The sequence below is a fragment of the Neopelma chrysocephalum genome, unplaced genomic scaffold, assembly GCF_003984885.1.
Source record: "Neopelma chrysocephalum unplaced genomic scaffold, ASM398488v2 Primary Assembly neopelma1_63, whole genome shotgun sequence".
In the NCBI taxonomy this organism is placed as follows: Eukaryota; Metazoa; Chordata; class Aves; order Passeriformes; family Pipridae; genus Neopelma; species Neopelma chrysocephalum.
Window position 1 is genome coordinate 1,134,655 of NW_020897720.1, and position 27,232 is coordinate 1,161,886.

The window sequence follows — 27,232 nt, forward strand, 5'->3', positions numbered from 1 at the left end:
TGAATATCAATGGGTCAAAGAATAGAAATGCCAGTGTGTGGAATCCAATGGAATTATAAAGACAATACCACTGGGAATGTATGTGAATTAATTGAACTGGAACTGTAATGAACTACACTGAAAGAGACTAAATACTAAAATCAGGAGGAAAAATGGATAATCTGAAACAGGCACAAATTAATAGACTTGACTGTAATTAGCAATGTAGTTAAATATATTCCATATTCATGGCAGAAAAAAATACTACCTGTACCAGATAAATGTGAACTTTAGCTAATGATACTGTTGGCAATCTCACCTTAATTATCACTCTGGATCCTGTTCTGTGATAGACTACATGTGCTTTCACTCCTGTAAATCACCTTCCAGCTCATTGAATGCAGTAATGAATCAGGCCCCATCTCCACCCTACACACAGTTGGTTCTTTACTCAATTAATTTTAAAATCAATTGTATTAAATGCAGAGCAAAAAAAAAAAGCACCTTTGGAATTTTCTATTTTAAACCACAGCAATGTAAAAAAAAATATTTGTTTGCTGTTTATTGTGCACAGTATTACCATAGCACAGTACAGGGACATTTTCATACCACTGTAACATTAAAGATACTTAATTGAGTATTGGTCTTTTCACATTCTTCAGTGCCTGCACTTCAAAACATTGTAGACTTTTCCTTTCAGGGAATTACAACCCAAAGGCTGAAAACAAAACATGAATGCAGATAATCAAACAATATTAGTTAGATAAAAACCACCCTGCAATTATTACAAGGATGATTTTCTGCCATTAGCAATGTAGGGGTAGGTTGGGTGAAAGGAAAGGCATAAAACTCATTATCAAAAAGAGAAACTCCATTATTAAATGGCCCAACAGATACTTTGGTAACACCACGAAGGCAACAGTAACATTTTCAGCTGTGTTAGGGGTACGACAACTTCATGGGATGGTCTCAGAAAAAGGAAAATATATTTGCAAGAGTCTCTTTTACCCTGTCTTGGTTACACTGAGGATGGTGAAAAAGGAAATTGTCAGGTTCAAGCATTTTAAACTCTAAATAACAGCAATTCTAAACCCTAAGATGCCAGAAAGGAGCTGTTTTATTCTGTCGCTTCATCAAAATACTGAAGTACAAAATCTTTACCTGAATATTTTCTAGTTAGCAAGAATAATCTCTGGTTAGCAGTACCATGACATAAGCCATGATATTGTTAAAATAATATGTCACAACAAAGCTAAAACAAACTGGGCAGGTTTTAGCTTTATTTTAAAATGACTTGGACTTGATTTCTCTGTTTGGGACAACTGCTTCAGAGGACTTCTCTTGTTTTAAACTAATACATGGAAAAAAAAAATCCATTTCCCCAGGCTCCTCCAAAAAGAACATCTAAATACTATTATATAATTTTATACCAAGTATTACATTTAAAAACATTTTAGGGTAGATCTTGTATATGTAATCACCACAAGCATATGAACAAGCTGTTGATCTCTTCATATTATCAAATGGATACACTTTAACTGTCCATTATTAGTGCTAGTTTGGATCAGTGACTACTCAGACATCCAGGATACAGAGGGAAGCAGCTGGGCTGGCACATGGGTTGGGTAGGAAATGCTGCCTTCATGCTCTCAACTGCTTGGGTTTGCTGTCAAGTGTCTGATGTGAGCAAAAAATAGCAGAGAGGTTTTGGACAATACAATTTTTTAATCTACAAATTCAAGACTTAAATGAACCCACTAACTACCTGTCTGGGGAAAATTAAAATGTATTAATTATCTGGTCAGCAGTATGCAAAACCCACCATTTATTGGTTTTATAAAAGGTCCCCAGAATTCAAAACTCCTCTTAGCAAAATTTCTTATTCATTATTCCCTAAAAAAATGCAGAAACAAAACCCATGTACCCTTTTTAGAATTCACAATGTATTCTGAGGCAGGCATTTTCCACGAGACAGCAGCTATATATTTCAAGACATCAGACAAGCTGCATTTACAAGCAGCCAGCAATCTATTATTATTATTTATCTGCAGGCAGTAAAAGCTTTACAGAGTAGTTTGCAGTAACAGACCACAGCTAAAGCAAAGGCTTGTTAAACACATGAAACAAGCACCACACCAAGCAGACTATAATGGAAGCTTTTGGGGAATCCAAACCCCCACTCTTTTGTCTTCTGGACCACACAGGGATGGGGAAGAAAGGAGGAAGACACAAGTGAACAGAACTGTGGAGCACACAAGTTCTTGCAAGCTTAACTATTTTCCTTCTGAATCTTCATTAGGGCTTTATTCCTCATTATACAAGCATGGGATCTGCTGTCCTGAGCAACCCTCCTGATCCATGAACCAGTAGCAATTGTATTCCAGTGAGACAAGTTTCTTACAAGAAAAATTACTGAACGAAAAAAAAAAAACAGAGAAAAGGTTTATAGCTTACACTTTATTTCTCAGTATTTCAGTATTACCAACAGTCAAGGTGATTGACTCAATTCTATAAGCTCAAGAGTTCAAGAGAGTGCATTATTTTAACCCAAGAGTCTTTCTGCTTTGTGAGAGAATATTTCTACTTCTGGTCTAAATGTTACCACAAGCACCAGAGATAAAATTATGACTGGCACTTCTGATCTTAGAAGCAGCAGCAATAAAAGCAACTGGTAATGCAGTGATATATCAGAATCTGCTTGTAAAACTGAAATACAGCCAACTACCAGTGAAAACTGTGAATACAGAATTAGGACTGTTTGCAAATTAATTAGTTGGATCTGCTTTTAATAGCTTGGATCAATGTCTGGAGATAGCTCAGCTGTAGCTACTTAAGTTTCACCAACTGAAGCAACTGTGAATCTTATATATAGTTAAAAAAAATCACAGCTGATGACCACGAAACTATTAACATAAACACAGCTCAAAATAATAACAATTGAACCTAAATAATAAAACCGATTTACATTATTTTCTTGATATTTTTATTCCAAGAAATCTATACTGGTCTCAAAACACAGCAGATACAGCTAATTGTAGTTAAAGTTTAAAATACAGATTTCAGTCTCAGTAGAGTGCAACACAGGTCTAAACATAAAGAGAGGTTTTTATCTGTCCTGGCCAGTTAGAGATGCATCACTCTCCTGGCAGCACAATGAGATGAGCAAAGCAATCTCCTCTCAATCTACTCATACTCAGGACTATTTGCTACCCACTGTTGTACAGTCAAGTTCCTGGAATATCATCTATGAATTGTCAGAAACTGAAATTCTGACAGAACAGACACCAACATTCATCTGAGCAGTCTGTGCCTTTCAGGTTCTGAAGGTTTCTGCACAGCAAGGAGGTGCTGAGGGGGAAACAAGTCAGCTGGTCCGTGAGAGAGGAGACAGAACACTTGACACTGGAGATGGAGTCAACCATGGAAAACCTGGCTTCTCTGACAGAATTCCTTCAGCAAAACTTCCCTTTCTGTGATAATATGAAGGAAAACTAAGCACAAGGCTGATAAAGACGTTTCAGTACCATTAACAGCCCTGAGAGTGGAGAAAGACACTAAGTTCTGATAAAGGTTAAGAAACATCATAATTCCTGTGACTGGAAGTGCTGCATTGCAGCTGAATATACCCCAGCACAAGGAGATTTTTTTTGTCCTCTTCCCAGGCCTTATATAACAGCTGCATTCACACGGTCTCACTTCATTTCCCTATTTCAGTACAGACCTTCATATGGGTTCAAAGGATGTTCAACTCACCCACCTAACCACTATATCACAGGAAAACTACACTCAGAGTTCCTGTGAGCCCCACCTGCCCCTTGCTCTAGGCTGGCAACCACACTGTGCACAAAAGGCATCCTGTGGGAAGGGATGGAGCCCCTCCAGAGCTCCTGCCATTCCCACTCCCTCAACATTCATTTCACTCAATTGCAAAGATGAATTGCACAAAACACAAGCCACTCCACATTTTCACACCTGTTTATTCGAAGCCTTGAAGGTATTTTATATTTACCTCGTTTTTTAAAGAGGTTACTGCGGACTATTTCCTTCATGGACTGCACCTTCTGCTTCTGGAGCTTCACTGGTGGAATGCAAGTGTAAAATTCATACAGGAGTTGGCTGCGTGCAAAGGAAAAGTGCCATAAATATCATACAGAGGAATTCAAATTCATCATGTGTAAACAAAGACAGAGAGACGGAGCAAAAGGCCATGTATTTCTAAACATTTATCACTTTTTAATACTTATGTTTACTTGTATATCACAATTATTGACAAGGGACCAATAACCGGCTACAAAGAAAACTTTCAAGAGAAACAAGATCAGGATGAAGTAGATTTTGGCCATGATTACAGATGTTTACTACTTTCCATTTACTTTATTACTTTCCATTTTTTTGTGTGGTGGAGGTAATTTATCTTGGTCGGACAAATAAAGATCCTTTTTCAAGCTGCTGAAGTCAGACTTGTTTTTTTGGAATAGAGTTTATTGTAGGGAGTATGGGGAGAGAAGAGAAAAATAAAAAATAAATTGTTCCACTTGCTTGTTTTATTCACCAAGTTTTATTGCTTTTATTGCTTGTTTTATTCACTTACACTTGCTGTGTAAGTATTGGGGCACCATAATGAATTCTGGCGTTATTTAAGTCAGGTGACAACTCACTGTTAAAAATGTGTGCCCAGAGTTGTACCACTCTCTTGACTAGTGACATCATTGATCTTTGCTGACATAAACTGACCAATGAGGATTCACTGATGACATCTGGGAAGGGTTCAAAAGCTGCTCACCTCAGCAATTTGGCATCAAAGACCATTTCAACATCATGAAGAACTGAGGGGATGTACTTCAAGGCAGCGACCTGGAGGGATGGATGGATGGACAGATCATAGCAATGTATATTTACATGCACATAAACAATACAGAGCACACAAATACACACAAAACAAACCCATAAATTTGGACTTCTTTCCTCAGACTGAAATTTTACATCACATTTGAACATCATTTTCGTCACAGAGTCAACGCAAGGGCCCTTATGCTGAGGACATGCAGAGGAACTTAAATACAATATATCAAGTAGATCATACTCTCTTTGCAGAGCAGTGGACTGGTTAAGATTGTCTTTGTAGATAATATTCTCTTTGGAGGCCACTAAAAAAGTGTCATTGTGATGCGAATATGTAAAGCAAGCACTGATCAAAGCAGCTCTTTGATCATACTTCGTATCAATTCCACTCCAGAATGTGCCAGGTAGGAGGCAGAAGTCAGGAACAGTCATCTACCCACCCCAAATCTACACTTCCTAGAAGAGATGAAAAGGAGTGTCCTGTTTCCAGCAAATCATCTGCAGCCAAGCTTTGGGATGGTTTATCTATTCCTATCAATTTTTGAGGTATATTTTGACAGTGCAGGGGAATAGTCAAACCTTACCCTGACAGGGGTAAGAAAGAGGCACTTTACTCTTCTTGCCTGGACAAGAATACTTCAGCAGGCAACTTTCAGGCTCCAAATCTGAAGGTTAATATCCATAAAGCCTAACTTGCAGTACTTCATTGTGCAGTTTTAGAGTGTAAATTCCTACTAAATTTCACTGAAAACTAAGTTCCAGTGATGTGAGGTCTTCTATTACCAACCTGATAGAAGCCTATCCAGGCTCAATACTTCTCTATATCTCTACACAGCAAGCTTCTTGTTAAAAACTTAGTCTCTTTACTGAGGGTAGGGAGGTTAGAATAAAGACAATCAGAACACAGCTTCCTTTGGCTCTCATTTAGACCTTTCAGACACCATAAAGATATCATTTTATAATAACCAATTAAAAAAAATAAAAGGAACTTTTAAGGCCTTGATTCGAAAAGAAAGAATTTAGTCTGCAGTAAGGGTGTATACAGGATTTCAAAGTGGCTCAGTGCTGGCTTAAGATACCTTCAGATAAAGTCATTCCTCTACAGATCTCAAACACAAACCCGGAAAGGTCAAAGGAGCCTTTAAAAGCTGTTGCCACTTCAACAAAGAGATTGTATCTTCTGCCGATCTTTGCCATTATTAGTTCCTTGAAGCAGGTTGGGGAAAAAACGCTTGGGTTTTTTGGGGTTTTTTTGGTTGGTTGTGTTTGTTCTTAAACAAGACTCTGAAACCCTGGGGCTGTTTAAAACACACACCTGCGCTGGGCTAGAAACTCATCCTGGCTCCACTTTTAATTTCAGCAACGTGCTGTTCCTCACTCCTCAAGACACAAATACTTTATGAAGACACTGTACAGCAGCAGCATCTGAATTTCATTTTACAGCAATTCACAGTTACTGTCAAAGATGTTTAATAAGGGACAGGGCCACCAGTGGCCACAGAATACTTGAAGCAGTACTCCAGGCACTTGGTCTGTTGTGCTCTGCCTTTCTCATATTCCCTGTTCTACACTTGTTTGAGGATGGGAACGGGAAGGACACAGCTCCCACTCCTCTGCAGATCCACAGCACCAACTGAAGTACAATAACAAGTATATCCCTGCACTATTTCAGACTCACAAGTTTCATTTGCAATAATTGCTTCAAATGATGCACTGTGGACACAAGTGAGCACTGCCCTTAATGAAGTCATAAAACCCTCCTAGTCAGCAGTACAAGATGTTCTGTATTCTTCAGACCTTAAAAGATTAGTTTTTTGAGCGGGATACAGATAAACCCACAGCACTGCAGAAAATTATTTCTTACATATACAATGTACTGTTAAATTTATTTTAACCTTTACTCCTGCCCAAGCTTATTTTTAGCTGCCCTCTTTTGCAGCGTTACATTATACATATTCATGAAATTCGAATACCCCTGAGATGAAAAGTACGTTCAAAGAAATCATTGGTGCTCTGTTTCTTAATCTAATTTTACTTGCTATCAAGGCAACTTTAACAAGTTACTGTGCCAGCCCCCATTGTACACAACAAACAGAGCATCACTGTCAGTGCCTTTCCAGCTTTATTCTCTCATAAAAACTGTACAGAGAAGCACAGATTAAAGTTCTTAGAATCTACTGCAGCAACATGGGCGGGTCAAAACTGTGTGGGAAGAATGAAAAGAGAAAGGCAGCGTCTTCATATTACATTATCTTCATTCTTTTCAATGCCACACACAATTTCTTCTCCCTATGTTACAATAACCTTGAGAACATGTCACGTGAGGTTTCTGAGATCACACAGAGCATTGGGAGTTGTGCTTTCTAAAATCAGTGCCTGGGAGCAGGCTGGGGAGAGCTGACATTTGCAACAGACTGGACCATCTGGAGGTCAAACGTGGTGTGGCAGTAGGGGAACAGAACAGTTGGAAAAGAAGCTGGGGCTTGATTTGTAAATTAAGGTTGAGAGCACAGGCTGGTCAGTGAAAGGGCACACACACAGACTGCAAGCCAGGAGTCAACAGTAAAACCTTCTAAAAACACTTAATCTGAAATTTAAAAATCATGCATCCAATTTTATTCCCCGGAAATATGAGGTGATTTACACAGGCACAAAATACACGTGCTGGAAATGTTGAGTTTTTCCCCCGAGTGCTGTGGGAAAGGAAATGAGGTACTGACAAGTCCCTACTCCCTCTCACCCCCAAATCCTCCCTTCACAAAACTGCTTGCAGGATCTGGAAACTTATTTTCAGATGTCCAGATTTCAAGGAGTCCATCCCTCAGAAGTACAGACTTTGTGAAAATATATCCCTAAAAACTACAAAAATCCATCAGCAATGGCTACAGAGAAGCAACATAAATGCAGCAGAGCTGTTACATCATCCCTGCCAAAATAAATTAAAGGAAGGTTAAAATCTAGTATCTATGAATTGCTACCACCAGAAAGGCAGTGTAAGTTTGGAAATTATTATTTTAAATAACTGCAAGAAAAAAAAATCTCTGAAAAATTGTTAAAAGGAGGAATCTTTCTCCCTCACATGCACACTGATACTTGTACATTTATAATATTCCCAGTCTCATTTCGATTAACATGGATTTCCAGTTTACCAAGAATAAATGAACAATTCAGCCTTCAGCTGTTCCAAACTTACATTAACAGTACTGAGAAACAGAACTAGAGATTTACCCTTCTCGAAGCTCAGGCAGTACAATAAGTCAAAGCCTTTATTCACTTCTGTCAGTTTTAGAACAAGGGACTGAAAAAACAGATTTTTAACTTTTTGTAACCTTATACAGCATTTAACAGATTAAGAAATAAGATATCGCTCAGTAGATAAAGTTAAATTGAAACAATAAAGTGCTTCTGGCACTGATGAGGCTGTTCCATATAAGATGTAATTTTATAAACAATCTTCTCCTGAGTGAATTAATATTCAGCACAAGTCTGAGTATGATTCTATCAGTAAAAGTGACTGGGAAATTACTACTGACTAAAATACTGTGTTCCATGATTAAAAAAAAATAAGTTAGCAGAGACCAAGACATTTCAGGTTTCAAAATAATTCTTTAAATCTTCTAAAATTAAATCTTAAAAGTTTTTGGACAACCAGGGATGAAATAAGAGTTAAAAATTCACATTCCATGGTTCTGCAAACTAGTTCACGTTAAGTTTCAACATCCTGAGAAACCCAATTATTTTAGCTTTCTTCAGGGCTCCTAAAACTTTCTTCTCTGATTATCTTCAGACCATAATCTACTTGAACACATTCAGTTGGTCCTACCCATTTGTGTTCCACTTTAATTCATATCAGTGATAATTTCAACTGTGACAGATTTAAGGCTGTTTTGATATGCTGATTATTCCTCTATTTTTCCAGCAGACTCTCGGAACTTTCCTCTCTGGGTAGGTGGAGTGTGACACCTCTGGAGTCCCGTGTGTCTGTGGTATCACTGAAGAACTGCCTGTCCCTCACTCTCCAAAGTTAAATCTGCACTACTACAGCATCTATCACTGTCACCTCAAATTCCCCAAGGGAAATCACTGTTGTATTTGGGCAGAGAGGCAGATTTATGAATTTCTTTCTTCTCCCTTCTCTTCCACCTCACCAGAAATTATCTCCTTTTTTGTGGCCTGGATCCACCTGCCAGAGCAGGAGTCTGGAGTATCATCATGGAATTCTCCTCCAAACAGGCACAGGAATACACACTATCTGTTGTGAGAGCTGTGGCTGACATGCCACATTCTTTACAGAGAGGGTAATCAGACATTGGAATGGGCTGCCCAGGGAGGTGGTGGATTCTCCATCCCTGAAGGTTTTTAAGATAAGACTGGATATGGCATCAGTGCCATGGGCTGGGAACCACAGCAGTAGTGGATTAAGGGTTGGACTTGATGATCTCGGAGGTCCCTTCCAACCCAGCTGATTCTATGATTCTATGTCTATCGAGCTCCTGATGAAGTGAAGGGGACCCTTATTTTATATTTGTTCCCCCAATAAACTTATTTTCAGCAGCCAGCACGAAGCTACAGTGGGACACTTCTCATTCCATGCCTCTCCTGTATGGATTTTATAACATTAATGCAGCAGGTTTTATTTACTGTGTGTAAAGCAATCTCTTTGCAGGCTTCTTCCAGAGACACAGCTGTATGAGTCAGCAGGAGTGGGAACAATAGCAAAGTTAGGATATAATCAGTATAAACAGTATTTCACACCTGCCATAAAATGTTCCTGCTAAAAAGAAAACTTATGGTGCCTGGTACAGATTTAGATACCTAAAAACCCAGTAGTGCTTCATGCTTATGAATAAATAGCACCCATTTTTCACAACTGCCAGCACTCATTAGGAAACGAATATCTTAATTTTCAATATGGCTTTGAGCAGAGCACAGCTGTTCAATAGCCAGTCTACCTTTGAACCACACTTACATGCTCTTTAAATCAGCACAGATTTCTTTTTTTAGTCCTTCTAAGAGATGCTCAGTTGAATTTTCAAGGCTCTGCTGTTTCTTACAAGCATCAGCAAAGATATAGTTTTGCTAAACAGGTGTAATATTCAGAATAGCATTAAGTGGACAAATATGGAAATGAGGGTAAGCACAATCAGGATTCCTCAATGCCATCCTGCCACTGGATTACAATAGTTCCAAAACACACCCAGCAGCCACTCCAGAAGCAGCATCCACACTTGCAGACCCATGAATGTGCCCCAGCAACATTTAAGGAAGCAAAACTGTTTCATACAATCATTTCTTGTCACTCAGGAAGAAACTTCCCTGCTCATTAGAGGAAACACAGAGGGACAATCCCACACACCCTCTTGGAGATCCAGGCTCTCCCAAAGAGCATCATCCCAAATCCAATTCTCAGTTAACACAGTGATAGCACAAGTACCATAAGAGCAAACATTATTATAGAAACTCTTTCAGTATTCCTCCAGAGATGTTTTTTTTCTTCTCCCTAACACTTCCATGCAGTGTTCACATGTATAAACTACTCCCAGGAAGGCCTCTACAGGATTATCAAATAATAACAGAGTCTATTTAATTGATTTTCAAATGCCTTTAAAATATTGCTGTAATCATGGCATTAGACAATTAGAGCAGTATTTACTTTTTTGGCTCTTTTTCAGTTGCACATTAACACCACATGCAGAGTGTCAGATAATACAAATCTCAAGATCAGCCACCTGAGGTTTTATTCAAGGCTTTTCCACTGGCTTCCATTTCTAGTCTCAGTCATATCAAAAGGAATCAAAACACAAAACCAGAGGAAAATTCAAGCCCAACAATAATAAAGAATGTATGAAGCATCAACATTCCAGCTGCCCAATAAATCTTCTGCTTTTTCCTCTATGGAGAGCCTGGACAGTTCTCTATTTTAATAGAGAAATACATACAAATTATTTGATATTAATGATGTTAATAGCTCCTTTTCCAGTTTTCTTTCAAAAGTCAGATTCCGAAGTGTCAGAATAGCTAAGATTGATGTAAATGGGAAGCCCTGATCCTATTTTCAGTTGTTTAAATAACCTAAATCCAAAAGGCTGATATGATAAAGTTTACTTTTCAAACTAAAAAAGGTGGAATCCCTGTTCAGTCCTATTTGAAGAAACTTAAGAATTAAACATTCAGGTCCCACTGGAGGCTTCAAATCATTAGATTCCTTGACAGATTCCAGCACCTGTGTTTTGGTTCTTTTACTCACTACATTATTAAAATTTCTATAAATGTGTTTTCCCCTGACCTTTTCAGACTAGGCTTCAAATTTTATTAGACCACTTGGTTTTCCAATAGGGGGGAATTACAGAAGAGACATATTGGATAAATTTCCTGGGAGCATCTTTTCCTTGATTTAAAAAGAACAAAAATTAAAAGGCCACAAATAAAAACCTCGTAGAAAACCAAACCCCACTGGTTTCCAAGCACACACCAACCTGCAACAAAATGGCAGTTTTATGTTGGCTTTTCATCAGGTTGTTGATGGATTCAAAGAGTCTCCTCATAGATTCTTCAAATTCTGTCTGTTCTTTGCCTTCATATAATCTGTTGAGAGATGCAGCAGGTTACCCTTTCAGAATCACAAAGTTTCATCATCCTAAATGTAACAAATTGGACATTTAAATATGTATTCCAGGAGTTGATCCAATTTGGTGTACAGATATTTCCCCAGTGGGTTATATCTGTTATTCCCTGTATTGTGTAGAGATTGTTCAGTTTGAACACAACATAACAACTCTGAATTGTTTTAAAAGCCTCTAAAGTATGACACCTTCCAGATCTGAGCTTCTAAAACTCATTTCCCTTTCAAAGTGACTTATATGTAAAATAAAAAAAAAATAAATTATTTTTTCCCCACTACAACTGAGCTACTCCAGAATGTTCTTCACAAATTAACACTATTTCTGTCTTCTGCTGGTATTGCCACTTTTTCAAACAGCTATTTTTACTGGTCCCACTAACCAGTCTGGTTTTGGGGGAGGGGGGAAAGTTTTTATTTGACACTTAAAAGTTTAGAAGTGCCTTTAAATTGACCTCACTCCATTATTTCTTCATTCCCTGCCCTAAAGTTGGAATCTCTCAGATTATTTCTCCTGTGTTGTTCATACCAGCTATTAATACTAAACACTCTCTGAATAAAGAGTAAAAACACTGGGGACATGTGGAATTAGTTGTGTGAAACAGCTGTCAAAAGATAAAGAAAAACAAGGTAAGAAAAAAAAAACCAAGGCAACAAGAGAATCCTGAAATGGGAGGAGAACACTGTGAACTAAATGCTGTGTCCTCACTGCTCTGTTTGCTCTATCAGAAGAGAAAAATCTCTTTAAAGTCCTGTATTCCAGAGTCACGTCCTTTTCTTTTCAACGTGAAACATAAATTGAAGAGAACTAAAGGCAAACTGAGAGCTTTTGGCTACGACAAGTGAAAATCAAAGCTCCTAAACCCCCAGCATCCAAAATGTATATATACAGTACACTCTGCTTGAGAGATGTCCCTGCTGAGGTGTGAAAGCTGAGTAAAAATGCCAGAAAAATAACATTTGAAAGGCATCTTGAAACAAATAAGTCTTAGTACAAGTACACTTACATAGAAAATCATCTCATTTATTATCAGGTGGTATTTTAGGAGCTTAGGTTTTGGTCAAATTATTTCTTTTTTTCTTCCCATAGTGGAGACAGTGGTATATGGGCATTATTGAAAATTATCTTTCAATGGTAACAAAGCACATTTAAGTTGTAACAATGTGACTGTCTCAATCTAAATGTTTATTAAATTACTTGGCTAATGTACTGATACAGCTTTTATTGACTATACAACGTTACCACAAAAGTAAATGAAGTTTCTTGAACATATTTTTTCATGCAAGTGGAAATCTAAAGTTTCCTTGACTAAACCTGAGGGACAAGGAGGGAGGTAGAAGCGTCACACATCATCTATTACATGTGCTTTTTAAATTTAAACATGCTTTTTAAATTTACTGTAAGTAGAACCATGATTTGATTTCCTGACTAATCACCTAGCTTCTATTTAGACACAATGTTCTTTGTTAAATTTCAATTAAATTTAAATTGACTGACTTTTAGAAGCTCAGATCTGGGAGGTGTCATGTTTTAGAGGCTTTTAAAACAATTCAGGGTTGTTATGTTGTGTTCAAACTGAACAATTTCTGCACAACACAGGGAACAGCACATATAAACCAATTAAAGTCACTTGTTCTGAAAGCAAATTTTAAAAGATAACTAATCATTTGCTTGGAAACAACTTCCTCAGTGTACATGAATTTTACCACCACAAACAACCTTGGGCCAAAGAAAGGAGGAAAACAAACCCATGATGTTTTCAGAGTCTGTGTTGTGCAAACCTTGCTGAGTGCAGGCAAAAGAATACTGCTTTCCTTATATCTCTACAGTTTAAACAGCACCAAAAGAATGAAAATTAAAGTAGAACTTGGTTATTTCAATGTATCTGCCTGACAACGAGATAAAAAGTCTCTTATTTCATGTCTAATGTTACGTGTCATTAATTTATCTCTTTCCTACACAACTTTTAACTTGTAATGTCTCTTACCTTTCAAAACGGCATCTCAGTTTTTTAAGCAGCCCATCAAATCGAGAGAGAATGATCTAAAGATCTGTCTCAGCTCTATTCATTCAAAATATCTCCAAAATATTTTCATTCAAAATGTCTCCAAGAAGGTTAATGTCAACCCTTGGAAGTGAAGTGCTTTAATCGCAAATCCTAAGTTTTCTCATGGGAAGAAAATATATTAATCTATATTTTTGGGTATTTTCTTCTTTTCCAGGACCAGTCTGACAACAGGAAATCGAGTGGAAAAAGTTGGATGCCACCAGCTATAGCTAGATATCCAGTGCCAGGGGATTCTGGTCACTGGTTGTTTTTGGAAGAGCTGTTACTACCTAAAATAATAATTGTCCAGCGAATCTGGAGTTTCAGACTCTAGTTAAGTAGGAGCAGATATGTGTAGCTAATCACCTGAATATGCAACATGCTGCAATCACCTAATTTATGACACATTATCCAATGTACACTAGAGATTAAAATGGAGACTAAAGCTCTCTCTGAACCAAACCCCTGCCTTCTGACCTTCAGCCATACAGGAAATTTTCCATAATCCCCTACACAATGCTCCCTTCCCCGTGACTCTAAAAAGTCCCCTTTTGCCATGACACCTCTTATAAAAATATAAAATAAAGCTTTTGAACTACCAACGATGTTCTGTTCCCATGAGCACCATCTCCTTCCTTATAGAGCTTCACACAGTGTTCACCTGTACCCATCTATAAATAGTAAATTCCTAGAGGCAAGGATATTTCTAAGGGACTATCTACCAGCACAATTACCTTCTGAATCTACCCTTACTTCAACCAAAAAATTAATAATTCATCAAATAGACTTAGTATTAAAAAACTATAAATCTACATGGATTTTTTAAAGAAATGGGCAGTGGAATAACAGAGACAAATTGTGTTAGAGCTCCTGCTGAGCAAAAGAACAGAACACCTTTCTGTTCTCTTGGATGCCAACCACAAACAGAACATCCAGTCACTTTGCTCTACCCATAGACCTGAGTTTGCCACTGCTTACCTTCTGCCACTGCATTCCTTAAACCACGTGGCAAAGAGACATCAGAAAGAACATTAGGGGAAAACCAGCTAAGGATAAATGGAAAAACATGAAGCAGAAGGGGGGAAATGTGTCTGTGGTATATGGTGAGTCCTTAAGGGTCAGAGGAGTTATGGGGACATGGTTACCCAGGTGTAGTTTTTCTCCTTCCAGTTTTCACCTCCTTCATTCTCCCATCCTCCTTTTTCACTAAGCCTAAATATTACTAAATATTTGCTTATTTATTTTATTTAAACACTTCTTACTTTGTATCCAAAAACAACTTTGTGCTCAACGCACAACCTGCTACAAAAGTGCAAGAGTTCACCTGAAACTAAATCTCTTAATTTATAGTTCTAGAACCATCTTAAATGATTAAACCAATATTAATGATGTAATCTTAACCTTAATGCAGTCGTACGAATTAAGATTTGGGTGATTGGGGGGTTTTTTCACTACAAAAATGGAAGATTACTATTCCCTACCCTACTGAATATTACACCTCCTCTGTTTGGCTGAGGAGTCTTCCCTACAAATTCCTTAACTGGAGATCTGAAACTCCAAATTCCTTTACAGAAAATGCCATTGCTCTGTGCCCCCTCTGAGCTGCTGAACACGGTGTTCTCAAGGACAAGCCTCCAGCCTCCAGCCATCTGTTGCAACGTTTGGCCGTCCACTGGTCTTAGGCCAAGCCACCTGACACAAAGAAAAATCACCCTCTGAAACCTGCTGCTACTACTAAATGCAACTCTGGAATTTACACTGAGCATCAGAAAGCAGATTTGTGAACATTCCCTCTCCAAAAAAATATCTCAGCAATGCCCGTGTCTTAGGCCAGTTGCCAGTTTTATGTTTCATTTGTAAAAATAAATACAGTTCTGCTCTAAAAATCAGCCTTTTCTGTTTCTCGGGTCTCCTTCTAATTCTGATATTAGACAGCTTGTTAAATGGCAGCAGCCTGGGTACTTACTGTGAAAATAATGTCCTTGATCTAACAATGAACTTGAAAACATATTCCAGTGCTTTCAGAGTTCTTAGGATAGGTTCACATTGCTCCCCTCTGCTGGAAGTATCCAGGTATGTCTTCAGAACAGTCATTAATTTCCTGAAGTTAAAAAACATTTTTTAAATAAACTTTTTTTTTTTTAAATTAACTTCTTTAACTTGTTTGCCCACTCTAAGTAAATGTTCATGCTCAGTCAAGCATACACACCAAACAGTACTGCAAGTATTTTTGCATTCGTATTGCACAAATTCTGTCAGTGTAAACAAATGAGGAGCAAATTCTTAACTGCACAAGCAAGAAAGAAATGTGAAATCTCCAAACAGCAGCATGACTTTACACAATCCTGAGAACATTTTTATAGAAGTTTGTAATAAACATGCAGAAGGTAACACAAAATACTACTTCTGCCTACCTACACCAAGCAGTGATTAAACACCACTCCATGCTCTGAATTAACTGCAAGGAAATATTAAAATATCCCAGCACACAGCAATATTTGCTTATTTATTTTATTTAAACACTTCTTACTTTGTATCCAAAAGCAACTTTGTGCTCAACACACAACCTGCTACAAAAGTGCAAGAGTTCATCTGAAACGACATCTCTTAATTTATAGTTCTAGAACCATCTTAAATGATTAAACCAATATTAATGATGTAATCTTGACCTTAATGCAGCCATAAGAATTAAGATTTGGGTGACTGGGGGGGGGGGTTCACTACAAAAATGAAAGCTTACTATCCCCTAACCTAAACAAACAAAACCAAACTCCCTCTCTCTCTCTGTGTGACTAATACATATCCCCAGCCTAACTCACATTTCAGGACTAAAATACTGTGTTTGCAGCCTCTCAGCCTTCTGGGCATTATGTTCATTGTGTGTTTCCATTTCCTCCTCCTTATATCTTCTCTGAGCTGTAACAAAACTTCTCCAACTTGTATTTAGGGGCAGCCCACTCCAGGTGCCTCAATGGTCAGTGTTAAATCCTCCCAGAACTCCAGAAAAGCCAGGACAAAGGGATGACTAAATAGGAGGTGAATAAATACATAATTCCAACAGTTTGGCCAACAGACCATACCATAACATGGTTATAATATGTCTGGGACACAGTATTTCCTTCCTAACTAGGAATTAGGCCACCTTCAGCTACTTGTTTATTTAATAAATGGTTCTCGAAACAGAGTAAATCTTCCATGATGTGCTTGGGATCAATAATGCCAAGAAAACTCATTAAGTGTGGAACAATCATTATTTTGCCTCTACCCCCTTGATTAAATCATCAGAATCTCCCAGCCAGGCAAGGCTTAGAAATATTTGATGCAAATAAGGTTGTTCTGAGAGGTTCTGTACCCATCCTGCTCTTCCTTCCTATGGCATTAATTTACACATTAAATTACATGTGCTAATTACATATGGAGTGGGAGAGGATTAAAGAAGGACATGTAGTTTGCACCTGAGCTTTCTGAACCCAGTAATGCAACTTGAACTTCCCTGGAACATGAGAAAGGGCTGGTTGGGCACTGCTGCCTTTCAACTCCAGCAAACTCACGCCCCAGTGCATGATTTGTGTGACATTTGCTGTTGAGTTAGAACATGCAAATTCAGCACAGGACACTAGAAGATATCCTCAACTATTCCAAACCTTCAGCTCAAGTCTTCCATATACTATTCATATCCCAAATTATAGTTGTGCTTCAATCTGACACCCCATTAAGCTGCCAGAACAAGGCTCCAGGCAGATTATAAAACCACATCCATCCTGTTAGAGCACTTCCCCAAGATCAGCACTAACTGAAGATGTTCCCTTCCTTCATAATTCAGCCACTTTATCCTACAATCATCTGCAAAAACCTTTTCTAAATACCGTAGGAACCCAGGATTAAATTTACTGTATAACACGTCTCCACAATCTCTTCTATGAATCCATGTCTTCCTCTCTGGGCATTATCTGGAAGCTCCAAAACTTAAAAAAATATAAATAAAAAACTCCACCACAAGTGAGTCTACCTTCCCACTTGTATGACCATGTAACAAATGCTAAAACTCCATTTCACAGCAGAACACATAACAAATACCAAAATTCCACTTCACTGCACTGAAACCCTCCTGGTGCAACATCACACTGAAATGCATAGGAAGACTTGACAGTTCCCAAAGTTTTTTTTCCCCTTTGAATTTGCTTGATGTAAAAAAATACGTGGAAACCTCTGTAAATGGGTTAAGAACATCCTCAAGTCCTCACTTCAGGCTCTTCAGCTCAAGGCCAGGAATATAAAGAGAGAGGCTTTACAGCAAAGTATCTTTTGATAAACTTGACAGGATACAGGTGAAGTGCTCAGACACAGCAAAATCCAGACCACAGAATTCAATGCCAAGGAATCATTTAACCAACAAATGCCAAAGAATCATTTAACCCCAAATCATTTGCTATTTGTTCATTAATTCCAGTTATAATCACATGTGTCTCAGAGGCAGGTTTGTTTCCAGATAAGCAAACAGCAACATCCAAACAGCAGTCACCACTCATTACATCAGATAAGTCACAAACAGGATTTACTTTCTTTAATGTGATGGTGGAGGTTTAGGAAACAGAGAAAGAAGAGAAAACAAACTTACTTGTATGCCAGTGTTGCACTAAAATGCTGTTGGATATAGGCTTCCAAAACAGTGTTAAAGTGTTGGAACTTACGGTCTGCAATGAGCCCAATGATGTAGATCTAAACAGACATGGACAGAATTAGCTACAGTCACATTTCAAATTTAAATGTTAGCCCTCTGAAATATTTCTGATAATTCACTGTTTAAGAGTTTTTAAAGAAACTTTATTTTCAGTCAATTAGTGATATTCCATCTGCTCTGTAGCGATTTAAAGACTAATTCCCCGAAATGAGCCACTTGATTGCTCATTCAAACTTATCAGGTTCTTTGCTTTGACAAATGAAATCCTTGGTGCTGATTCTTACCAGTGCATCAAAGACAAGGATGTCATACTCATTACTGTGGGAATGTTCCATCATGATGTTAAACAGGGCATCCAGTGTATCTTGGAGAAACTATAGAACAACATGAAAGGAAAAACTGGTGACCAATTCCACTTGAAAACCTCACAAGTCATTTTTCAGAGAGTAGACTTGGTTTCTCTCAAATTAGAATTTTAATACCTTCACTGAAACATCACTTTAATTCAGTAAACACTCCTAAGGATTTAGGCTCTAGTTTCTTTAATTTTAAGAACCTACATCCTCAGACACATGAGCAATCAATAATACATGCTTAGCTCAAAGCTTATGGAAAAGCTAAAAATATTATATAAATGACATAACTCTCTAAAACTGCATTCCTACTTCCTTAGTGACACAGATTAGTAGTTGCTATTTTCACATATACATGATGATTAAAAAAACTCTTCATACTTCTGTGGTCTGATTCAAAGCCTGCTTTAAATCAAAGGAAAATATCCCAGTGACTTGGGACACAAATCTTTGGTTTAAAAAATCCAGCCTTTTTTTTTTAAAGTCCTCCTTCCTCTTCTCCAGAGACATCTAATGCTTATATTTAAAGATACAAATGTAATAGTGTATTCCATTTTCCAAAATATTAACAATTTTTTTTCACATTATACTCATTAAATTAATAAAGTGCTTCATTGGGTACATAGCACATCTTGGTTTTAATATCAACATGTAAATTAATAATAAGAACTACAAAGAAAGCAGTAGGGATTGTTTGTGATGTTTCAGATAGACAAAAACAACCAGCTGAACAGAGACTATAGAAAATATTTTTACTACTACTGCCTTCATCTCCCATCAAGTTCATTTATAAAATTTTCTGCACGTGCTCAAAAGTTGACCTGTGACATACGTTTATCTGGATAAAGCAATGATGTTCAAAATAATATTCCTGGTATTGCATTTTCCATCAGGCACAAGATTTCCAGCAAAATAAAACAACAGAGAGGAGAAAAGAATCCTAATAAATTAATTACCAGTGAAAGCAGACAAGTTTTGGTAATAATCTTACAAACCCCCACAGCCCATAGCCAATACCAGAGATACTTGAGAGCAACAAGCAGGAATAAAGCTGGATAGCAGTGAATAATCCTGTCCAGCTGTTTGCTTTTTGCTCCCTCTAATGCAGAGCTTCGCTCATGTCCTTCGCAAACCATCCTTGACAAAGGCATTGAACTGCATGACAACCAAAAAATAAAGTATAACCATCAGGCTTTTTCAGTTCCAATGTTTGCTGTGACTGAGCCTCCAGTTTCGTTTTCATTTTGAAACTATTTACCATTTGCTCTGCCATGGTGTGGAGGGATAGGGAGAATAACTGTTATTGGAATAACTATTTAGAGATATACCTTCACAACTTCCTCTCCATCCACGATCTTCAGCTTCTCCAGGTTCTCCTGGAGCAGCTCTGGCTTCATCCGCCACTTCAAGAGACCCAGCAAGCCCACTGATGGAACACAGATGGACAGGCATTCACTTTAAAATTATCATCAATTGGTGCAAGTGTCTTCTTTCTAAACTGCCTGCTCAGAAGATACCCACCATTCTGAGTCAGCTTCGTGGAACAAACTAGAGTTGAAATGTAAAATGCATCCCTGGAGCTCACTGAGAGCCCCCCCACGATACTCGAGCTCCTGACTAAAGTTGCTCCTTTGTTCTCCACGTGCTGACGTGTAGAAGGTAATGTCAAATAAGCACCAGCATCCTCCATTTTTTTACTGTCCCCCTGAAAAACAACATACCAGCCATTACATACTGCAAGCCACTGGATTTAAAATTAGGCTTATTTTGTGTTTTCTAGAGAAGTAAACAAAAATCTCTGTTTCCATGGACTTGAGCAAATGCACTAAAGGATCCTCAAGTCCCATGTGGCTCCTACAGGAGTCGGTGTTAGTCAGAAAGAAAGGCAGCAATGATCATGCAGGGAAAATGCTTCACTGAAATCACACAGGTCTGTGTTTTAAGGTGCACTAAGGGACTGTGAGGAGTGACATCACTGGCAGAGTAAAAGCAAGAGCTAATCTCTCCTTAAAATGTCAATACCTATGGAAGACAATAGACTATTGAGCATCATCTTGAGGACTGGACCTTTAATATAAAAGATAAAGGCATGGTAAGATTGAATTTTAAATCAGACAATACACTGCAGTAACTAAGTGACAAATATCACAGTATTTATGCTTTTCAGTAGAATGAACAGTACAAAACTAGAGAGCCAACAGGTATTTTTCCCTCCTTTGTTTCATCAAGTTTTGTGCCACAACCCTCACATATTTTCTGTGTCTCAACTTATTATTCCCCAGATAGGAAAGTAATTTTAGGCAAAGGCAACAAAAATCATGCTCCTCACTGTTTACAGAAGGGAGCTTTTCTTTAACAAAACTACTCTAGAAGATTTCCCTGATTAGTTTGAGAGTCACATAAAGCTACAACCCCATGATAGATATGATTCCACTGCAGACCTTTAGTCTACAGCTGTGCACAAACAAGGAGTTACAAAACCAAAAATCTAGAAAGATGTTTTAAAGCCTTAGGGTATTTATCTGATTCAGTGACCACAGATGTACAGTTCCTACTTCCTATCAAACAAGAGGTAAAGTTAAAAATTGACTATAAGAGACTTAGACAAGAGGCAAAATCCTTATGCAGCAAACCAGAAAACATTACTAACATGTCTGATTGTATCAAGCTTGCCAAATAAGTACTCTCAGAATTTCTGGAACCAAAAGAAACTCTTGACCTCCTCTTTTTGAGGCAATTTAGACAGACAATGGGGAAAAGACTTGAAATTTTGATTCAAAAGTCTATCAAAAAGATCCAATGCCTGAAGGCATTAAAAATACAGTACACTGTTTAAAATTGGCAGTTCTCAAATTACTTGTTTTGAGAGGCCAGATGTATGACTGCTTTAAACACTTAAAGCTTACAATTACTGCTTTTAATACTAGAATAGGCAAACATATGTCAGAAAATCTGTCTATTTTTCACAACCATAAACTAGGTCAACTCTGTTTAGCATTTCTCATCCATGCTGTCACTTAAGAAAAAATTACTGGGCTGATGCAGAAACGAATTAGGTGGAATTTCATAACCAACATTACCCACACTGTCATATGTGATGGTTATTTTCCTTTCAGTCTCAGCATTTATCAATTTTCAATGAAGAGAAGATAAATAACTACACACTGCCATCAATCTTTTTTTTGGATTACCTAAGCAACTTGATTTAGTTGGATGCATCTCACTTGCTATTGATATTACAGCAAACTAGTTGACTGAAAAGAGCTCTGAGAAGTTTCTTTTGTATTGGGAGTGATTTCTGGTTCTTAGTTCCTGCTAAACACCATTCTCCAAGGTGGGGGGGAACCCAAACTAAGGTCTTGAAACATCTGTTCCCTTGCTTCAGTTCACAAAGCCAAAGATGCTACTTGTGTCCCAGCAGGGCCAGCCAAAACTATTCTTCACACCCAAAATCAAACTCCTGAAACTTTTACTTTTGTATCCCCTACACAGAGCAGTTCCAAACAACCACTTCCCTAAGACTGCATTCCCAGATTATTCATGTGACAAAGATTTTAAACAAATCAAACAATTCCCTCCCTTCAGCAAGAGTGATGGTACCCACCCAGGTGCTGAGCTTCAGTATAACTTTCTCTATACTGCAGATGGCCAAACCCAAAAATATCAGTGAAAAAGTTCTAAGAAAAATCTCTAATTGCTCTTAAAAAAAAATCTTAGAAAAATCTCTAATTGCTCTTAAACAATTTCTGACTGAAATTCAGAGCAACGTTTACTGAACATGGGACAAGTTACAGCATTTTTTCCAGATGAAAAGCATATTACCTTTGATAGAATAATAAAATCAAACTATCACTAAGTAAACACACAAAGCGGTCAAAGAGAACAGAGTAAAAAAGGTGTGTTGTGAGGGAAAAAAGGAAGAAAATCGAGCCAATACCTTTAGGACTAACAAATCATGGATGCCATCCTGCAGAGTTGTTCCATCCTCCTTCATCAGCCTTATGTAAGCCATTGCAAAATTCTTTTCTCCTTTATCTTTGGCTGCAAAGCAAAAAAGGCTTTCAGTTGGCTACTCACCAACGAATTAAAATTCACCACAGTAAGAATTCCCTACTTACACTCTTGAGTCGACCTGTGCCTGAACATGAAGCGCAGGTGAATCCTCTGCATGTCTTCAATGGGCACTGCTACCTTTGGGAAAATCAGAAAACAACGAGGAGAGTTATGGGGGGTGGAGATGGAAGGTGGTTTCAGGTGTGATGAGCTCCTATTTTAGAATAAACAAGCACCACTTCTGCTGCTTTCCTAACTCCTTTCACAGGCCACTTGAAATTATCGAGTAGCAGAAGTGGTGGCTGATAAGGAACGATCTGTTAGACTTTGCTCAAAGCCTAACACCAGAGAAATGAAGCACAGAACACAGTTAATGCACACAGGTGCTTGTGTGCTAGGAAATAAGCCCACTGCAAGTCTTACCCCCTTAACCAAAGAATTATCCAACTGCACTGTGCAACTTTCACATTTCTCATACAAAAACTGACAACTAGTTTAATAAACACGTGAAAAAGGTATGAGAATTCTAGCAAAATAGACTATATTTTTGTGATTAAATTTAGCATCAAAGCCTTGAGTAAAATCACAGCAACTCTCACGTGCTTTATTCTTAATACAGAACCTTTGGGGCAAACACACAACAAAAAAGTCCAATGACGTAAGAAAAAGCAAGTATTTTCATGTTATCAGGTTTATAGTTCTAAACTTTCAAGACTTGCACTCCTTTGTGTCCATTCACAACTTCCCTTTACAAATCTGACTACATAACACTCCTCCATGTTAACTGCACTTTTCAACAGGATCTACTGTTATTGGTTCTGTGGACAAGTCTGAATTACAGAATAATTTTCAAAAGGAACAAGTAAAGTAAGCAATAAACAGAATGAGTCAATATTTTCAAAACAACAAATTAGCTTCTGTTGGAAATTACACTTCCATTCCCTCCCTCTGCTGCACAATCACAGCAACACACCTTTAGGTAATAATTGCAGACTTGTCATACATGGCTATTTTGTCTTAAAAAAAATTATGCTTGCTAGGAAGCCTCATACATGCTTTATAAGAACCATTTCTGGCAGCTTCTGGGCATTTTCCAACCATAGACATTAAAGCTTGATTAGATAATTATTACTGTGCCTCTAAAGAAAAGCAAGACAGCTTTTTTCTCTCTAAAATCATGAGAGGGGGTGAGTGGGGCACTTCCTTTTGGGTTTTTGGTTGGCCCCGTTTGTTTGTTTTTTAATTGAAGTTCCTAATCTCCGTTGTTTCACCACGATGAAACAAATGCAATATTTGACTTTTGACAAGCACTGTTAGGACATGAGGTTATCTGAGCTGATCTCATCTGTTCTGCTGAACAGAATCCTAACATCATTTTCTAGGCCAAATTTCAAGGCTGGGTGATCGTGTATCTCTAATAACTGATGTATGACTAAGGCTCCTTCCTTCAGCTGTATCAGGGCCAAGCTGTTCTTTAGAAAAAAGCTGATGCTGTGCAACCTTTCTGCGTGAGATACTCTGAAGTGAAAAGAGTGAGAAGTATCCAAGCCATACCTTCAGGGTCTCCATCCAACGCGGCTGTTTGACCTGATAGTAAACCACTGATCTGTACTCGCTCACGGGCTTGTCCCCCGCACCCAGACACACGGCGTTCTGACAAAAGGAGGGGGAAAACAGTGCTTAGTGCCTCGTTAACTTGTGGGGATTTTTGTAACTTGAGGGCTCTGCAGAGGGACCTGGATATGTTGGAGAGTTGGGCTGATTCCAACGGGATGAGGTTCAACAAGGCCAAGTGCCGGGTCCTGCACCTTGGCCACAACAACCCCCTGCAGCTCTACGGGCTGGGACAGAGTGACTGGAGAGCAGCCAGGCAGAGAGGGACCTGGGAGTGTGGATTGACAGGAAGCTGAACATGAGCCAGAGTGTGCCCAGGTGGCCAAGAAGGCCAATGGATCCTGACCTGGATCAGGAACAGTGTGGCCAACAGGTCCAAGGAAGTGATTCTTCCCCTGGACTCAGCGCTGGTGAGGCCACACCTCGAGTGCTGTGTCCAGCTCTGGCCCCTCAGTTCAGGAAGGATATTGAGGTGCTGGAGCAGGTCCAGAGGAGAGCAACAAGGCTGGGGAAGGGACTCGAGCACAAGTCCTATGAGGAGAGGCTGAGGGAGCTGGGGCTGCTCACCCTGGAGAAGAGGAGGCTCAGGGGAGACCTCTTCACTCTCTACAACTCCCTGACAGGAGGGTATAGCCAGGTGGGGGTTGGTCTCATTTCCCAGGCAACTCTCAGCAAGACAAGAGGCCGTGGTCCTAAGCTGTGCCAGGGAAGATTTAGGTTAGATATTAGAAAGAATTTCTTTCCAGAGAGGGTAATCAGGCATTGGAATGGGCTGCCCAGGAAAGTGGTGGATTCTCTGTCCCTGGAGGTTTTTAAGATGAGACTGGATTTGGCATCAGTGCCATGGGCTGGGAACCGCAGTGGAAGTGGATCAAGGGTTGGACTTGATGATCTCAGAGGTCCCTTCCAACCCAGCTGATTCCATGATTCTATAAAACCAAAGAATCACCGAAAAGAGCCTCCTTTGGGAGTCCCAACCCGGGAATCCCAACGCAGCTCCGGGATGAGGCTTCAATGCAGCGACTGCGCCCAGCCCAGGCTCGGCCCAGGCTCAGCCCGAGCTCTGCATCCTGCCCTCCCAGCGGGTTTGAATTTAGATCTGGCCTCATTTAAAATTAAATAGTAATGACAGCACCAACAGAGGGGAAGCGTTGATGTGAAGATACAGCATTTTCTAAGTCTCTGAACACAATGAAAATAAACATTTGCCCCAATCTGTGGGCCGGGCCAGTGTAATTGCGTTTTACAGGGGTCACACAGCAGACTCTAAGAGCGGTGTGAGGAACATGCAATAGATTTGATTTCTCCAACTGATGAACTTAAGTGACCAAGACATCATCTCAATTAGTATAAGAAACACACAAAGGGAAAAGAAATAAATCTAGCTTCATTATTCCATTTTTTACTCCATTTACTTTAAAATGCTCTATTCCAGCAGAATCTCAGAAGTGCTTGGCTGCCACCAGAGCTGCCTTCCAAACTGAACATTGTAGAGGCACAGACAGTAAAACACTTTGAATTTCCCACTCTCTAAAGACTATCAGAACTAAGATGCAAGTTAAAGGTTTGGTCAAGTTCAAAATTTGTGGTAACCAAGGAGTTCAGGATTTTTTAGTGACTCTGTGAAGACACTTGGCCTGCATCTGCCTGGTCTGGCTGACCTGTAATGCTGATCACTGGAGCAGCAAGATCCCTGACACCTCATCAGGCACCAGACATGAACCTGAAGTGCATGAAGGAAGCAGACAGTCTCAGAAGCCTGCTTCAAACACCAGGGTGCCCTGTGAGCAGAAGGGTGTGATGCTGATGCCTGGAGATGATTTGTACAGTCTGGTCACAGTGATTTAACAGCAGAAAGCTGGGTCTCATCTGCCTGAGCAGAGATTGTTCAAGGTTTATGCACCCACTTGTTTGAATGTATCCTGTGACATTCACTTGGAACAAAAGTTACTTGCACAACAGTAAAACCAGGGCTGGTTCTGCAACTATTCTGAAACTATTTTGACACCCAAACAGAGCCAGTTTCCTGCGTAGTGAACACATATCTGGATAATGGGAAACACTGAAATTAATACCAATTATTGGTTGGGGGTTTTTTAGATGCTAAAAGGGAAAACCAATTACTTGTTTTATTACTTGCAATCAACAGCATTTCAACTAACTCCTCAACATGTTGCTTAAACATGTCTAAGGCACTTTACCCACAGAAAGTTGGTGTGGTGTTTCAGCTCATAGACAATGTGACAAACCCACTTTCTCCTGCTATTTGCAGAACTGAACATACAGAATATTAAAATGCAAGATTTAATGCATTGTAATAGGTTTAATTCTTTAAGGAATACTTTGGTGTCTATGTATTTTAAGCATATTAACCGTGATTAGACAGAATAGAGAATGGAGTTAACTCATGCATGCAAGTCATGCTTGGGTGCTGCCATAGGTACAGGTAGTGTTTTGTAACCAGAGTTACAATTTGTTGTGTAGAACTTAAGCATTATGTGGGTTTAGGATTCTCTTCACTCGAGCTTTAAAGTTACATTTTAGGTCATAAAAATATTTCTGCAAGTTGTGAACCATGGTGAGTTACTCCATCTTTATTTTGTCTCAGGAAGTGTCATTATGATTTCATCCTCATGATCACAACAACACAAAGCTCAGAAAAGGAAAGGTCAAAAATCCCCCTGAATACCAAACTGGTGATAAACCCCAAGGAAAAGAAAAGATCTTCAAAATGGGAATAGACAAGCAAAAAGACACTGTAAACATTTATGTTGCATGTCTGATTGTTGCCACTTAATTCATTCTTTGCCATGTACTTAATTCAAGGGACAATGACACAAATCCTGGCATGAATCAAGGGTTTGTTATTAGCAGAAATGGTACTTCTAACACTTTAATGTGCAAGTTGAATTCCTCTGGGAATTTCCACAAGAAAAATCCCAGAGTAAGAACACAGTAATTGTCAGAATCAGCATTTGTTCCTTGGCACAGCTTAAATAGGTCATTCAATGTTATTCCTTGTTACAGTTTTATGGAAGACATT

General features: G+C 38.7%; 1 protein-coding gene across 2 annotated transcripts in view; it reads right to left on the minus strand.

Annotated features, from left to right (window-relative positions):
* The window catches only part of DOCK2 (dedicator of cytokinesis 2), a 164,339-nt gene that overhangs the window by 113,653 nt on the left and 23,454 nt on the right, over positions 1–27,232 (minus strand). For both annotated transcript variants that reach the window (XM_027682716.1, XM_027682715.1), the window contains exons 15-25: positions 24,130–24,228; positions 22,641–22,713; positions 22,460–22,563; positions 20,044–20,227; positions 19,851–19,948; positions 18,454–18,543; positions 18,107–18,207; positions 15,455–15,589; positions 11,298–11,406; positions 4,763–4,833; positions 3,989–4,095 (exon numbers count right to left, since the gene is read on the minus strand). In XM_027682716.1, the coding sequence (XP_027538517.1) occupies positions 3,989–4,095; positions 4,763–4,833; positions 11,298–11,406; positions 15,455–15,589; positions 18,107–18,207; positions 18,454–18,543; positions 19,851–19,948; positions 20,044–20,227; positions 22,460–22,563; positions 22,641–22,713; positions 24,130–24,228 (1,171 nt within the window). The remainder of the gene's footprint in view (positions 1–3,988; positions 4,096–4,762; positions 4,834–11,297; positions 11,407–15,454; positions 15,590–18,106; positions 18,208–18,453; positions 18,544–19,850; positions 19,949–20,043; positions 20,228–22,459; positions 22,564–22,640; positions 22,714–24,129; positions 24,229–27,232) is intronic.